We start from the raw sequence: 16,124 nt of genomic DNA, 5'->3' as shown, positions 1-16,124 counted from the left end.
TCAATCCTCCAGGCTTTTGTTCAGACTGTCTCTTCTGCCTGGTAGATCCTTGTCCTCTGTCCTCCCTACCTCAAGCCTGGTGTGACCAAAGTCTCAGACCTAGGATCGCAGCATGCGTCACAATCCCAGCTCAGCCAGCATGTAAGTAATTCTTTAGCATTCTCATCTTCAATTTCTTTGTCTGTCAAATGAGAGGGTTCATAGCCTCCATCTTATGGGATTTCATGAGGGTTAAGATAATCCTGAACAATCATGGCTCAGGATACACCAGTGGAATTCCATATTTTACAGTCCTTCTACATGGTATTATCTCCCTGGAGTCTAGCACATAGTAGGGCTTAGGAGACAAAAGTCCTAGCCCTGTGCTGCATGTATCTTAGGAGAGGAACCTATTAGGCTTCTGCTGGGATCTAACCCTAATTCTAAACCTAACCCACCCTAACCCTAACCCTATTTCTGCTGGCATTTCCTATTCCTGCTCCAGGGGGGCCACAGGCCCCTGGACCCCAGTACTAAACCCTGCAGGACCTACCAGTATCAGTCTTCTTGTCTCTGATAGTCGTATTAGCACCAATGAAAGCGTCATCCTCCCTTTTATTCTGGCTATGCAACCTAACCCATGATCATACACTGAACCTTAATGGTGTCCTCAACTGCAACACAGGGATGATTAAAAACCCATGTCTATAGGATTCGTGAGACTTAAAGCTAATGAATTCAAAGCAGCTACTTGGGACCCAGTGCCTAGAAGGAATTCAGAGGCAAGGAGGTAGGGCAGCTAGGGGGCTGCCTGGGTCCTTTCTCCAACTGCAGGGTCTGGGCCAAGCAATGCTCAGGCAGTGCTAGTTCAGGGTTTGTTCTGCACTTCATGGAGCTCAGCCTCATACTGACTTCCAGGAAGGGCAGAGGGACTCTTCTGGCTTTTGGCAGGTAAGACTGTTCCTAGAAAGTAAGGCAGGAAAGGGATCTTCAGATGATGGAGGGATGGCTGTTGACTGGGAGCCCCAAAAGAAACCTGGACTTGAGTCCCAGAACTGTCCCTGCCTTGCTGAGCCTTAATTTCCTCATCTGTAGTATCAGGATCTCTGTAGGTGCTTCAAGCCCCAACAATCTATGTGCTCCCTAGGTTCAGAGGATAGGACATCTGACCTCTGCATTACCCAGTCACATGCCCCAGAAGAATTCAGAACTGGTAGAGTGGTGGGCAATAAGATAGTATCCCCTGCTCTCAAAGGCAGAATCCCTGGGGGAGACCCCTAGGAAAGGGGCCATCTGATCAGGCCTTCTTCCCATGGGGCAGGGCTAGCCTAACTGTCTCAGCTGAGCCCAAGGCTCCCTGCTGCCTTGCCCACTTTGTGAATTGTAAAATTCACCTTTTCTAACCACTTCCCTTTAGGACTATTGGGGAGATATCTGGAAGAGAAGGGATACCTAGAATTTGAAGCTCTTACATATCTGATTCCTGGTTATGAGGCCAAAAGTCCTTCTAAAAACCTCAGGAGGGCCCCAGGACTAAGGAGTATAGAGCTAGTGCCCTCAGAGGAGAGTTGCCCACTCATTATGTGTGGGAGAATCCTCCTCTTTTCACAGCTGCCAGGGTTTCAGATGTGACCTAGGGGCTACAATTGAGCTAATATAGCTGACATCAGCCCATAACATGGCCAAGAGGATTATACAGGCCAGAATCTGTGGGTTTAGGGGCTATATGAAAAGACATAGGAGCACTATTTAATTCATTGGCCACAGGATCTTGGAAACAATGGGGGCTGAGAACATTGTACCAGGAGTCAGGAGGCAAGTATACTAGTAAAACCATTCCCTCTCTGTTTGGGAAGAAGGATAAACAGCAATTAGAGATGTGTCCTATTATAATCTACCCCTTCCAATACAAACTGGTCCTCTTGGATTCATCCAAAGCACATTCAGGAGACTTGGAGCCAAGCTGGCTCTTAATTCCAGGTGTCTAGACTGTCTTTTTAAAAAATTTTTTTAATAGTTGTATATGGACAGCATGCCTTTATTTATTTTTTAATATGGTGCTGAGGATCAAACCCAGTGCCTCACACATGGTAGGCAAGTGTTTTACCACTAAGCTACAACCCCAGCCCTAGACTATCTTTGAGTTTCTCTTAAAGAAGCATATCAGTCCATGTTTACCATCCCAGTAGTTCTCCCTATGGCCCCAGGTTGGGACTGTGGCTTCAGGAGCCCCAGGCCTTGGCCAGATAGGATGATATCTCCAAAGCCCTTTAGTATCCTTCATCCAAAGTGGGGACTCAGCCTCAGCCTGGAAAGAGGCAGGGTCAAAGGCACAGTAGACCCACCTCAGCTGAGAACCCCAGGGATGATCTGAATAGTGACACAGTCCTGCCCAAGCCTTTGGTTGGAGCTAAGTACTACCTGGTAGCTGTGAGGGGTTTAGCCTTCCACCACTGACATGGAGGACTCACTTGGGTCATTTGCTTAGTCAGGAAAGAGACAGGGTCAAAGGCACAGTAGACCACCTCAGCTTTGGAGATCAGGAAGCTGAGAACTCCAGGGATGATCTGATTCCATTTCAGAGACAGAATAGTGACACAGTCCTGCCCAAGCCTTTGCTATGCTCGTTTCCCAAGTATGGCACCTGCAATACAAGATATGAACCCTGCTCATACTCAAAGGGTGCTGGGCTAGTCACACAACTCCATGAAGTACCAGGACCAGGCTTGGATCCAATCTCCAAGGTCCTCTCTGAAGGGCTGGGTAACACCTGTGCTACTGGAGATGGCCAAGGAGGCCAGCCTTACACCCTCTCACTGGTCCCAATCCCATTCCTCACTGCTCCCAGTGACAGGCCAGTCCCTCTGGGGCCCACCCTGGTCAATCTTCTAGTCCTTTCACTCTGAGAAAGGGTCAGTTCTCTCCAAACACGCTAAGACATGGGGGTAAGGCCTTGAGAAGTTCAAGATGGCAGGTTGAGAAGGGTTCCTCCACCCTGGCCAGACTGCCTTTCAAAGGAGAGGTGTTCAAGGCAATGCCTCATGCTTCCCCAAATCTTCCAGCCTCTGCCCCTTTCCAAATTCCAATTCCAAAACCACTTATATTTTGAAGTGTTTATTACAGCAGTACTCTACTTTAGATACCAAAATCTGTATATTTCTTATGGCTGCTGCAACAAATTCCCACAAACTTAGTGACTTAAAACAACACAAATTCAGCCAAGTACAGTGGCACACATTTGTAAACCCAACTACTTGAGAAGCTGAGGTAGGAGGATCACAAGTTTAAGGCCAGCCTGGGCAACCAAGTGAGACCTGTTTCAAAATTTAAAATAATTTTTTAAAACTATTTATTTATTTATTTTTAAAATAACAATATCTTCATTTTATTTATTTTTATTTTTTAGAGAGAGAGAGAGAGAGAGAGAGAGAGAGAGAATTTTTTTAATATTTATTTTTTAGTTTTCAGCGGACACAACATCTTTGTTTGCATGTGGTGCTGAGGATCGAACTCGGGCCGCACGCATGCCAGGCGAGTGCGCTACCGCTTGAGCCACATCCCCAGCCCCCATCTTCATTTTACTTTTATGTGGTGCTGAGGATCGAACCCAGGGCCTCACACATGCTAGGCGAGCACTCTACCACTGAGCCACAACCCACCCCTAAAATAATTTTTGAAAAGGGTTGAGGATGTAGTTCAGTGGTAGAATAACTCTGAATTCAGTCTCCAATACTACAAAAACAAACAAAAGAAAACAACAGCAACAACAACAAAAGAAAAAAACCTCCATAATTATCGCCTTACATTTCTAGAGGTTAAAAGTCCAAATTCAGTTTCACTGGGCTTAAAATCAAGGTATCACAGGACTGCATTTTTTCCTGGGGCTCTAGGGGATGTCAGGCTGTCTGCATTCCTTGGCTCATGGCCCCTTCCTCTAGCAATTGCATCACTTTGACCTCTACTTTCATTGTCACAACTTCTCCAGTAAATATTCCTGCCTCCTTCATATAAAGAAGACCCTTATGATTAAACTGAGTTTAATTACAATCCAGGACAATATTTCCATCCTTAATTATACCTGCAAAGTTCCTTTTGCCACATAAAGTAACAGTTCCAGCTTTGGAAGATTAGGACATGGGCACCTTTGGAGGCTATTATTCTGAGAGGAGGACAGGGTTGCTTTGCCAGTCTCAGTACAGTATAGGACTCTTATCCTTGGCAGAAGAGTCTTAAAGGAGGATCAGGCCACTGTCCTAGCTACCACCCTCCAGGAAACTTGGTGCCTGACCCTGCTGCCGCCAAGGACAGCCTGTTCTCCCGGTGTGACTGTCATGCAGGGATCAGGAGCACTTGAGCCCTCAAAGCAGCCATGGCTCAACCTGAACAGCTGCCTGACTCAGGCAGGAAGCCAGGCCCTCACAGCTTCCTCTCTGCTGACTGAAATACATGAGAGTTGCCATCAGGTCAGATGTGGGCCAAATGAGAAGTTCCAGCCCTACCATAGAAAATGTAGGCACTGTGGACATTTAATGAACTTGAGTATGCCAGACTCACAGGGGATCCCAGGGAGATAAGCAAGACAGGCAGGTTTCCAAATGTATGGGACAGAATGTCATTGGCACCAGCAAAGATATAGGTTAGGGGCAGGTGGGGAGAACACAGAGGTCAGGGCAGGTGTCCCAAAGGAGGCAGCATTTGTGTTGGAGCTTGGAGGGTGAGACTTAAACTGGCAGTGGTGAACAACAGCACTCTGATGGAAGCACTGACAGGACAAAGGGAAGGTGTGTTTAGAGGGTGGAGGGTAATACAAGAAGGCCGAAGTCCAGGCAGCAGAAAAAAGAATCTAAAGGCAGATGGGAAAAGAAAAAGGCATGCAGGTCTGTAGAAGTTAAATGGGTTCCCACCTTAAGCCAGCAGTTCTCAAACCTGTCAAGAGTAAAACCCGTCAAGAGTCAAACCCTTTGTTCACTTACTCAGCACTGATGGGGCCAGGAAGGGATTCCCAGGGCCTTTCCCACAGCCATCCTCCCTGACCTCTTCAGACCTGGATTCTGCAAGACACAGACACCATCCCTACCTAGGTCATAGGGAGTCAGCCAAGGGTTTAGGACAGAAATTGGGAGCAAGTGATGGACCAGGGTTCAAATGGGAGTCAGGGAATAGGAAAGGATATATTTCTTGCAGTTAGGAGTTTGGTGGCACATTTCAATAAAGCAGCACATTTCAATAAGCTCCATGAAGAAAACCAAGGATAGCTTAGGAAAGCACCAAACTGTGAGACAAGACTGCAGTTGTCAGAGGAACAAGTGGAATTCTTTCTCAGAGTACCTTGAAGAAGGAAGGACTCCTATACCTGCTACCCAGGTTCTGGGCTCATGTTTAAGGAGGCTGGGTGAGCAATAGGGACATTCCTCAAGACCTCAGGAGCTTGCAGAGCCTGGACTGTACCATCCGCTCCACATGTTCTGGCCTCAAGGTCTTCTTTGACATGTACCAGAAAACATGGCTCAAGTCTCTGGATCTAGCTTCAGGACTAAGGGTGGGGTGGGTGGGGATGGAGGACAGGGTTGGTGAGCCTGGTTTGCCCTAAGTGAAGCCACTAGCTGCCCTGGCCTAGGCCTTAGGACACTCTGGCCCTGGTGAGGAGGGGCTAAAGGGAGATGTAGGCTGCCAGCCTCTCAGTGGCTCCATCTCCAGAGGGCAGAGAGAAGTTATGAATACAGGACTGAAATCCCTGATGTCCCTCCTTTCCAGACTGTCTTGGTAACCACTCTGATACAGTTTCAAATCGACATTTGCCAACCAGAAGTTTCCTATTACTGTCTATGCCTGCCTTACATCAGTGTTGAGCATGTGATGCAGGAGGGCATTCCGGTCTGTTCTCTTGTTTGCAGACGATCAAAACACCTGCAAGAAAAATGCAACTCATGGGCCCTCTCACAAACATCCTATAAAATAAAGCACTCTGGTCCCATATTGCTGGGCCTGGAAGCCAAGGCTAAAAAGGTGAAGTCATCTGCCCAAGGTCTCATCCTGGTGATGGGTAGACTGCAGAATGTGAATCCAGGATGATAGATCTTCCACATCACAGCTCCACATCCAGGACCCAATCAAGTCCGTGGGTACAGGCTTAAGGCACTGCTTTGCCAATTCACTTGGCTTAGACCTTTTTCCCAGTGGAGTCAAGCCCCATATTTTTCTAGGAAGGAAGTTGTCCCCAGGGTGGTTCCTGCTCCAATGACCCCAGCTGCCCCTTCACTGTCATTCTCCATCATTACACTCTCTTGGGTGCCATACCTACATGTTTGCCAAGGCCCTTCCTTAGTCATGGGCCTGAGGACAGCAGAGTGAGACTGTCAAGGGGGCTAGCACTGGTAGAGGTGTATCCCAAGCTGGAGGAACAAGGGTGTACCAGACAGCTAGGAGGTTATGGTGGCTGCCCTGAAATGCTTCTGAAGAGCCAAAAAGCACAGACAGTAGAAAGAAAGGGAAAGAGAAAAAAAAAAGGGGGGGAGTGGAATTTGGAAGGCATGGGGGCTCGCTCAGGAAATAAGGAGCCTTGCTTGCTGAGTCCTACCCTGCCCTCCCAGTTTCCTTATATAGCAGCTATGTGGAAAAGTTCAAGGTTGGGACAGAACACCAGGGCTCTGGGACCTGCAGCATGGCCTCTACAAGGTGAACTCCCCTCCCCTCACCTCACCATAGCATTGGGTATTATCCAGACCTGGTATGACTCCAGGAATATAGACTACCTTAAGGCTGGGACCTAAGTTCTTGTTTCCACTTGGCTACCTCCTATAATACCATCTGGATAGTGGACATGAAAGCTCTACTTGGCTGACCAAGAGTAAAGTGAGGCTGCTGCTTTGCATTGCCCTTGGGCTTAGAAGAGCCAGATTCACAGAGGAAAGAAGCTTGCATTGGTAAATACAAGACCAGGTCCTAGAATTCAGCACTACTGACTCCAACAGAAGATACTGCCCACAAGACCACCTGCCTCTGGCTAAAGCACTTCAGGTCAGGCCCATGAAAGTACCAGGGCATGGGGGAGAGGTCTGGCAGAATGAGCCTGCTGGGTCTCCTTGGTTCTCACTCTGATACAGTTTCAAATCGACATTTGCCAACCAGAAGTTTCATATTACTGTTGGCAGGAGTGCTGGTCTTTGGTCCTCCTGGTTGCCGTGAATCTACCAGACTAGCTTAAGGAAGGAGCTGGGTGGAGGCCATAACTTGGTACATACTGTCTTAGCTTCTCATTCTTCCAGCCCCATCCAGAGAAACTTGGAAAGGATATTCAGCTAAGAGCTATGGAAATAAAAATAAACAAAAGCCCTGATCACCTTCACTGGCTCAAACCTTCAGTTAAATGAATGTTGGTGTGTGACCCAGAATTGAATGTCAAAGACCTCTAGCCCCATCCTTTCCAGGGAGTAAGCAGGCAACCCTCAGTTGAAGTTCTGATGAGGTTCCTATGTTCAGAGGCTAGGCCCAGTTAGAAAAGTATGTGTGCATGCACTCAGGGCAGTGGAGGACTAAGTCCATCTGAGGAGTGCAGGGCCCTATGGTATCCAAAGTTAAGAGTGTGTGCCTCTATGCCTTCCTCATACTATGTCCCACCCACCCACCAGGCAAGTGACTGATAGCCAGGCTTATTGGGACAGGAGGAAGCTCTCATCCCTATCACTATCTGGGGTTAAGAGGACAGGGCCCCATAAATCACAACAAAAACACTGGGTCACCATTTGTCAGTCTCAATACTTTACTTCCCAATATCTCCATAGCAATTCCACTAACAGGAACACAGAGCAACCTGCCCTTGACCACTCTGATTTGATGGAGCTAGATTCGGAACTAGGGTCTGCCCAGCTTCTGAGCCAAATTAGATGTCCCTGCCCTTAGCTGTTCAGGAAGCACATCCTCATCCTTGTTTCCAAGTTTTCTAGAAACGTAGAACATGGGGAATCACAGAACAATGGGAAATGCTACAAACACCTGGGTTTCTGGAAAGCACCATCCATCTCCCTCTTAGCAGCATTCCAAGAAGAAATGGTCAGCTAGGCATTCAGTCAGGCTGGGGCCCTGGCCAAGCATCCAAATGATAGACACACTATGGCCCAGATCTCTGGACATGCAGGAACCGGGGCCTGAGGAGACAGTGGCAAGAGACTGGTAACTGCCTGCGCTCTAGGGAACAGATGCACACAGGGTGGAAATAGTGCACTTGGGGAAATGAGGGGTAGAGCTTACCTCCCACAGAAGTCCCTGCGTATAGCCACAAGATTGAGGCACAGGTCAGGATGACTCTGAAGCCAGTTGCTGACGAGCTCTGGGTGCCTCGGTTCTACTTCCAAAAAGATGCTTCTACATGGAAGGGAAATACATTGGTTCAACTGGGATTTTCAGTTTGGGGTTGTCTGGGCAGAGAGAGGTGGGGGAAGAATGACTTCCAGGGCATGCCCAGCACACATTGGGAATGGAAGAGGCTACTGGAGATAGACCTAGAACACCTGTCCCATCCGTACCCAGAGTCCTTCAGGAATTGGGGTGCCAGGGTCAGGATACGGGTAATGATGTCCATGCCTTCTTCCCCACCATCCAGGGCCACTGGGTCTTCATAACTAGATGGGAAAACAGTGGCAAGTGAAACCCTGGTAGGGGAGTGTGTCTGAAAAATGATAAGGAGATAGGAAGGGCCTCCACAAAAAGGCCCAGTGGCACTTACATTCTGGGCTGAGAGGCAAGTGTGAAGACCCAGAGAAAGTGGTACTCAAAGGGATGGCAGCTTTTACTTCCCTACTCCTGTGGGCAGCAGTCCCAACAAGCAATGCGAGGCATCCTTGCTGAATTCCACTGATAGACAGTCCCCAAGGTGTGCGGGTCTCCTCACCACAGGGCTATTCCTGCTCCTAGTGGGAAGGTCTAGGGCTGTCCTTAACCACCCTTGAGAGCCTAGAAAGGAGGAGCGAGCAACCCAACCCCTATTGTCATTGACTCACCTGGGAGGTCCTTGGCTACCCCTGGTTCTCAGCTCATGCAAAAATAGGATGGCTTGGTACAAAGCCTGAAGGAGGGTTTTAGACCCAGCCTTCCCACTAAGCCCACAGAGGCCCTTAGACAAGGCATCTTCCCTCTCTGGGCCTCATTCTTCTGTAAAATGACATAGACATCTACTGAGAACCTTCTATGAGCCCTCACTGTGTCCAGTGCTTTAGAGTTGTTACTGAGTCCTCCCCATGGCCCTGCAAACCATAGTCACTACCCCTGCATAAGTAGGAAACTGAGGCTAAGGGAAATTAAAGGGCACCCAGGAGTCAAGTGGGAAGGTGGAAGTTGAAGCAAGGTGGGCCTGTGGTCTGTAAATGTACCTCTCAAAACCACTGCTTCTTTCAGCTCTCACCTTACCCCTATAGATGGTGTGGTCATCCGGGGAGGACCAACTCTACTAGGCTTTCTCAGGGCTTGCCCTCTCATTCCACCCACTCCCCAGCACCTTCGGATCTCTGGGGCCAGCTGCTCCATGTCATGGTGGAAGACATAGGGAGGGTTGCTGACGATCAGGTCCATGGGGCTCCAGGGCAAAAGGTGTGTCCAGCTCCCCACTATGGTCAAAGAAGGAAACATACAACATGAACTTTCCACTGACAGATAAACGTATTAACTCTACCTGCCACCATGTGCCTCTTTCCAAGCCATATTTTCCTCTAGACCTGATAAGCTAGATTTGCTGATTTGGGTCCAGAGTCCCTCAAGAGCAGCCCAGTCAGGAATGGACATGCTGACATGAAGCTTTTCACTCAATATGTCCTACCTCTTTCTCATTCCTGCCAAAACCTTATTAAACAAGATTCATTTCAAGTGCCACCTCTCTGACTGCCTAGGCAAAGCAAAAGTCTCTGTCTTCTGCAGCCCTACTGGTCTTGCCACACAGCCTTACAGCCAATATGGTCTGAAAGTACCTAGAGAGTCAACAACTTCTGATGGCCCTGTTTCTATGACCCACCCTTTAACAGCTACTATACCAAGTGTATGACGCTCCACATGAGGCTCAGAGACTCCATGGTAATGCAATGGAGCAAGAATTGGAATTGGAAACTGGAGGACACTATGTAAAAGCTGAGGCTATGCTGTACAGTGCTGGGCCACTTCTTCCCAGGCCAGAGGTGGGGAGCGCACTTACATATTTTGGCCCTAAAGGCTTTTGTTTGATCTTACTTATTGCTTGTCAACAAGTAAACCCTAGTTCAAATCATTAGTTGTGGGGGAGGAAGAAGGTCCTCTCATGGGTCAGGTCAGTTACTGAGAAAATAGCAACTTGGATATCCTCAGCAAGGACTGGTCTGTAATGGCCAGGGTATATGTGACTGTTGGGTAACCCTCTCCCAACAGGGTGCCTCATCCACCCAGAATCCCCTGTATTCAGGATCCCCACTCCAAGGAAGATGGGTGGGAGAGAGTACCTGAGGTCACATCAAAGGGGATGATCTGAATCCTGTTCTGCAACCGAAGCCTGAAGAGATGGGGAGGTGGGGTGAGTACAGGTGGCAGATCTCAACCCTTGGCTACAAGGATCAGAAAGGATAGTGAACCTTTCATGAACCAGCAAATATTCAGTGTTCAGCATCCATTCACACCCTGTGGAACCCATGCCAGGCCACCCGTATTGCATCTCCTTCCTTGGGAGCAGACATCAGACTTCAGTGGGTTTGATATTTGAATAAGAGTCAAGTTCATGCCCCAAAATCCAACTCCCCTATGCTGACCCTCTGGCTGTCCCAGTCTACTTACCTCTGAGCATTCTCATAGGTCAGATTGATGGCAGCTTCCTCTTTATCCACAGCAATGACTTGGCTCTGCCCCAAGAACAAATGATGGGAAACAGAGTGTTGGGAGATGCCAGGTCCAATCACCAGCATCTCCCACCAGAAGAGAAGGGAAATACTTAACAGCTTTTTCCTCTCTGGCCAGGATCTACCCAAACAGATGGGGATGAGAGTTAGAGGCTGTGACCATGCTGGGCTGGAAACAATCCTCCTATCCTTTCCCTCACGTGCTTCTAGCAAAGAGATGTGGGAAGGACCAAAGGGAGGGACAGTGTGTATCACTCCCAGTCTGACCAGAGTAAGGCAAGGGATATAGAGAGGGCTTACCTGAGGGAGTTGGCTCAGTAGGCTGAGGGAGATGGCTCCTGATCCACAGCCCACCTCCAGAATGAGGGGACCACCTTGGGCTTCTACCACATTGGGCCTCTGGGCCACCTCCTCTAGTACCCATTCAACAAGTTCCTGTGAGGCAGAGGGGCCTGGATCAGAGTTGGTGCCAACCTGCCAACTTGGCAAAGACACCCAAGCAGTTAGTGCCTGTGTGAATATAGAAAGAAGACCGAGCAAAGTCAGATTGAACTTTATGTCAGATGCGGGCATGGGTTGGTCACCCTGCATCTTCATGCCTCAGGTCAGTTACTGAGACAATAGCAACTTGGCTATCCTCAGCAAGGATTGGTCTGTAATGGCCAGGATGTGTGTGACTGTTGGGTAACCCTCCCTCATCTATAAAATTCAGCACAGTAGAGGATAACCCTCTTCATGGGACTGTGGTAAGGATTAAACCAAGTCATGTTCATGAAACATTGATCCTGTACACACAGGAAGTGCACAATAAACCTCAGCGAACCACTCTACAGACATCCTCCCATTTTGTGATCACAGAAATGCAAAGATCCATGCCTGATGCCTCCTGGCCACTCCCTGTGTGCCTGGCCCTGCTCCCAAAGCTTTCCCTGTATTAATCTGTTAGATCCTCACAACTGGCCCATAAGGAAACTGAAGCCCAAGGATCAAGGCTTCTCCTGGAGCATGGCCTATGGCTCATAGCAATCAAGATCAAGAGGCAGGGGATGCATCTCAGTGGTAGAGCATTTGCCTAACATGCAAAATGCTCTGGGTTCAAGTATAAGCAAGCAAGTAAAAAAGAAAGGGAAAGAAAGAGAAAGAGAATCAGGGGCTGGGGTATCCCCAGCTTCTGGGAGGCCCCTAGGGAGGCTCTACACCAAAGATCAAAAGGAAATTCCCCCTGTAGAGTAAGGACATATCTGAAAGGAGTTGTGGTATAAAGAGCGTGGGATAAAGGGTATGTGTGTGGGAGGAGGTGACTGACTTTACTGTACCCACCTTAGCAGTAGGAGGACACTTTAAGATATAATCACTTAGGAAAAAAGAAGGTTTCAACTCACCATCTGCTGCCTTAAGAGACAGTGTAAGCAAGCTGACATAGGATGGGGCAAGGGGTAGACAGCTGTTGCTATCCTATGGCTGAAACATTTCCAATCAACAGTAGGGGTCCTGCATAGCCAGGCATAGAGCAAAGAAAGGACAGTGTAGCTCCTACTCAAAGGTACCCCTTTAAATGTGGGCAGAAGAGCCCCACAAGAGACTTAAAACTCCTGTGATTTCAGCTCCTGGGCAAGACTGGCTCAGGAAACTGGAGGAAAGAGAGAAGGGACAAGCATGTGGGTCCTTCTCTTATCAGAAGAGAAGCCCAACTTCTCCAGAAAGCTTTCTCAGCTCCTAGCCAGGTTCTTTCCACCCTAACTTTCCCCATCCTCGTCTAGGATCAAGGATGGGGTTTGTCTTTCACCAGACTCCATGATGGGAAGACCTGGAGTCTTATCCATACTGGCAGGGCTTGGCCTGCAGTGGTGTCCCCTGGCTGCTTTCCAAGTGCTAGATAAGCTTTCCTTGGCCTGGGGAAGCCACGCTTCAAGTCTTATACCCCCAGGTCCTCCTAAACCTCCAATGTGATCATTTAGGTCCAAAGGAACAAAAAGCTCCAGATCACTCATTAGCCTTATAAGTTGGTCATGCTGAGTCCCAAAAAGTATCTTATCCTTCCTGGATAAGATGTTTTTTTATTTTTTTATTTTTGCTACTGAGATACCTCAGTAGCAAAACTTATCCATTCCAAAAATAACAAGTTTAAAGTAGGCAGAAAAAAAAAATAACAAGTTTAAAGTAGGCAGAAAAAAAAAAAAAAGTCATTGCCTTCAGCTTAGAGAGCCCAGCTCCAACAGGAAGTTTTCCATTCACTGGTCCTGTGCTAGGCATGGCTAGGGACCACTGCAGTGCTCTTAGCAAGCTGAGTACATAGGTTTCAACTGGTACAGAGTGTGCACTCCAGGGCTGTGGTTGAGAGACTGTGGTGAGGCCACATGCTGAAAGGCTGGAAGGGTGATGGAGATTTGTGAGGGGCCTGAGCCTCTTTTGGTTTGCTGACCACAGACAGCCCACTGTGGCTAATGGATGACCCCTCATCCAGCTACACTGACCAGCTATCTGTAAGACCCACAACCTCAGACACCTATGTGAACGGGGTAGGGTGCAAGGCTGGCAGACTGGCCACTAGTGGCCTGTTGCTCTCCTTTCCACTCTAGACCATAGGAACCTCATTTTGGTTATAGGGCCATCTGGAGGGGCACAGAGAGAAGCCAAGTATCCAAGGAACCAGCAGGAAATCTAGAAACTTCTTCTTCCCCAAAAGTATAGACCTTCTTTGGGGGAGGCTGAAAGATGAGCTGGTCACAGCCCTAGGATATCTCCTCCAGGTGAACATGGGAAGAATTCAAGAACATGGTGAGATAGAGGGATAGAGACATATAGAAAGGAGGCAAGAAGCAGGCTGTTGTTGGCTCTGCCTGGAACCACTGCACTCACATGCGTAGGTTGGCCTAAGAATTTGGCAGGACCTGAGGACGCTCCATTAGGATCATATCTCTAGTGGGAGAGCCCCAGGAAGGAGGCATTGCCCCCCAAAACCAATCATAGAAAAAGCACTGAGCCTCCCACACCCCATACTGCCTCGCCACATCAGACAAGGCCAGATGGCTCACACCCCAGCCTTGGGTTTCCTACTGTACATATTGCCACATGGGAAACTCAGTTACCTTATCGCCCCCAGGGAAAACTCAACTCATTAGGCCATAAGGCACTTGCAATCTTGCTTTTCAGACTTCATCACCCATCATCAGAAACCACCCTTCAATGGATGGAAAGAATACAGACACCATGATCCCTCCCCTGCACTCATTTTCCCCATGCCCTGCCACAGGCCACGTCCTCTTGAGTTCTTGGTAAGGCACCCTGCCCCAGTGTGGCAAACCTGGTGAATTCTCAGAAATGTCTACAACGAGACAACGACCTTGCCTTCCAACCACAGCATCTCCCTTCTTCCTCACCTCTTGTAGTAAAGCTATGCTCCTGGTCCACACTCAACCAAGAAAGGGGGACCAAATGGAAGCTAGAAGTTCATACTCTTCACTCAAATCCCAGAACACAGAGCTGGTGTCAATTCTGAGGGGATTCAAAGGTTACCATGATAGATACACTCCCATTCTCTGACCCTTGGCAGCTTCAGGGGATGGCAAGTAACCTCCTAGCCAGAAGCTAAATGTTTGGGGAAGCCAAAACCTGCAGGTGATAGGCTACATCCTGCTCCAGGACTCTGCAACCCACCTTGGGTCATGCCAATCCTAGATGGAATACACCTATGTAAAGGGTCAAGAAGTCTTAGAACTACCCCCATATCCCCCTCCTTTAAAAGCCATGTGACTCCATCAAGGCCTCAGATTTCCTACTGCCTCTGCCCTGACACTGGGAAGTAAGGCAAGGATCCTATCTCCAAACCATATGATGTAGAGGTGAGGGATAAAGCTTTCTTTGACTGAGAGACAGAGGCTTCGAGAGTGGGGAGGCGGGAGGGTTTCCTCTGGGACTCTATCTAGGGCAAGTGAAAGGATCCTGACCTTTCCCAGGAATGTTTGTGGCTAGATACTTTTATAGAAACAACCCTTATAAGAATTTGGTATCCTCTGGCTTGCCCACCAGGCCCCACCCAGGCCTGCTCCACCCTATATCTACTCTCTCAGACTACTTGCTCTGCCATCCACAAAGTAACAGAGATGTCCAAGAAGGATCACAAAAACCATCTCTCCCAGTATCAGAGTACCTTACCAAGGGACAGCTTGTCTGTAGCACATATTCCCAGTTTGAGTAATTTGAAGAATGGATATAGGTGATTACCTGTCAAGACAGTGGACCCAAGAGGTCCTCTAAGCCACAGATCCACTGGTCAGAAGGCCCAATCTTCTCATTATCTGGGCCCAGAGGGGCCAGAGACCTTCCTATGAGCATCCAGCTAGAACCCTCTCTACCTCCCCCATGCCACCTAGGAAACTGCTAGAGGGCATTTGATTCCCATGGGTTAGGTGGTCCATGGGCCCATAGGATAGCTCCTACAGAAATAGGCAAGCACTTGAACAGCACTTCTTGGAGCACTCTGGGATGCAGCCAGCTCTGGGACCTGGGGTGATGGCTTGGAATGTGAAGAGTCAAGGGGATCAACAAGGAGTCCTCTATCTTCTTGGTTTGGCCAACACAGCCAGCAAGGAGACCCATGTCTAGAAGAGCACTGCCCCTGAGAATGGCTGTCATGGGACACCAGCACCCCCTGGAGGACATCTTGGGCAAGACAAATACTATGAACCCTAGTCATCCCTATTCTATCCTGTCCTGGAAGAACACTCACTCACCTCTGTTTCTGGCCGAGGAATGAATACTGGGGGCACCATCTTCAGACTAAGCCCCCGAAAGTCCCACTCCCCAAGGATGTACTGCACAGGTACCCTACAGAGGGGGAAATTAGGTGGTCAGCACCAGAGCCAAGACAAATAGGACCATGCTTGTGTTGAAGAATAAATAGCACTTGTAGTCAAAGCTGTCAGGCAGAGCCATAACCCAGTGCCCTGGGATACCTAGCCTAGACCTGTCCTCTCTTTCTTCTTCCTATTTACTACATGGCTCCCTCTTGCTACTTCATCATCCCAATACCTACCTAGTTCTTTGATGCTTTCTTCTTCCCTAACCATGAACTTGGTGGGGCTAGGGGAGGCTGGACCCCTGCTACCCATATAGAGTCCTCAGGTCTCACCCTTGGGCACTCACCTCTGCAATCGGCGGCTACACAGAACCTGGATACACTGCAGTTGCTGAGGAGTCAGGGGCTGTGTCCAAAGTACTGGCTTCAGGTTCTGAAACTGTACTAACAGAGAATGTGAGTAGCTGGCTTTCCTGATCTAGGGGCCCAAATCCAGGTTA

The 16,124-nt window shown here is 48.6% G+C and overlaps 1 protein-coding gene across 25 annotated transcripts in view; it reads right to left on the bottom strand.

Moving 5' to 3' along the window:
* Hemk1 (HemK methyltransferase 1, mitochondrial release factors N(5)-glutamine) overlaps window positions 1–16,124 on the bottom strand; it is a 37,041-nt gene that overhangs the window by 18,687 nt on the left and 2,230 nt on the right. For 12 of the 25 annotated variants that reach the window (XM_078043235.1, XM_078043230.1, XM_078043231.1 and 9 more), the window contains exons 4-12: window positions 15,972–16,063; window positions 15,560–15,653; window positions 11,127–11,336; window positions 10,765–10,829; window positions 10,437–10,486; window positions 9,470–9,578; window positions 8,502–8,597; window positions 8,227–8,340; window positions 5,818–5,886 (exon numbers count right to left, since the gene is read on the bottom strand). In XM_078043235.1, the coding sequence (XP_077899361.1) occupies window positions 5,818–5,886; window positions 8,227–8,340; window positions 8,502–8,597; window positions 9,470–9,578; window positions 10,437–10,486; window positions 10,765–10,829; window positions 11,127–11,336; window positions 15,560–15,653; window positions 15,972–16,063 (899 nt within the window). Of the gene's footprint in view, window positions 1–3,393; window positions 5,887–7,720; window positions 8,124–8,226; window positions 8,341–8,501; window positions 8,929–9,469; window positions 9,579–10,436; window positions 10,487–10,764; window positions 11,033–11,126; window positions 11,337–15,559; window positions 15,654–15,971; window positions 16,069–16,124 lie in introns of those variants that run through there. The other 13 variants (XM_078043247.1, XM_078043248.1, XM_078043244.1 and 10 more) reach the window with 13 other exon arrangements.

Source organism: Ictidomys tridecemlineatus, chromosome 3 (assembly GCF_052094955.1).
Source record: "Ictidomys tridecemlineatus isolate mIctTri1 chromosome 3, mIctTri1.hap1, whole genome shotgun sequence".
Classification (NCBI taxonomy): Eukaryota; Metazoa; Chordata; class Mammalia; order Rodentia; family Sciuridae; genus Ictidomys; species Ictidomys tridecemlineatus.
The sequence above is the reverse complement of the archived record's forward strand: the minus strand, read 5'-3'. Positions and strand labels throughout refer to the sequence as shown.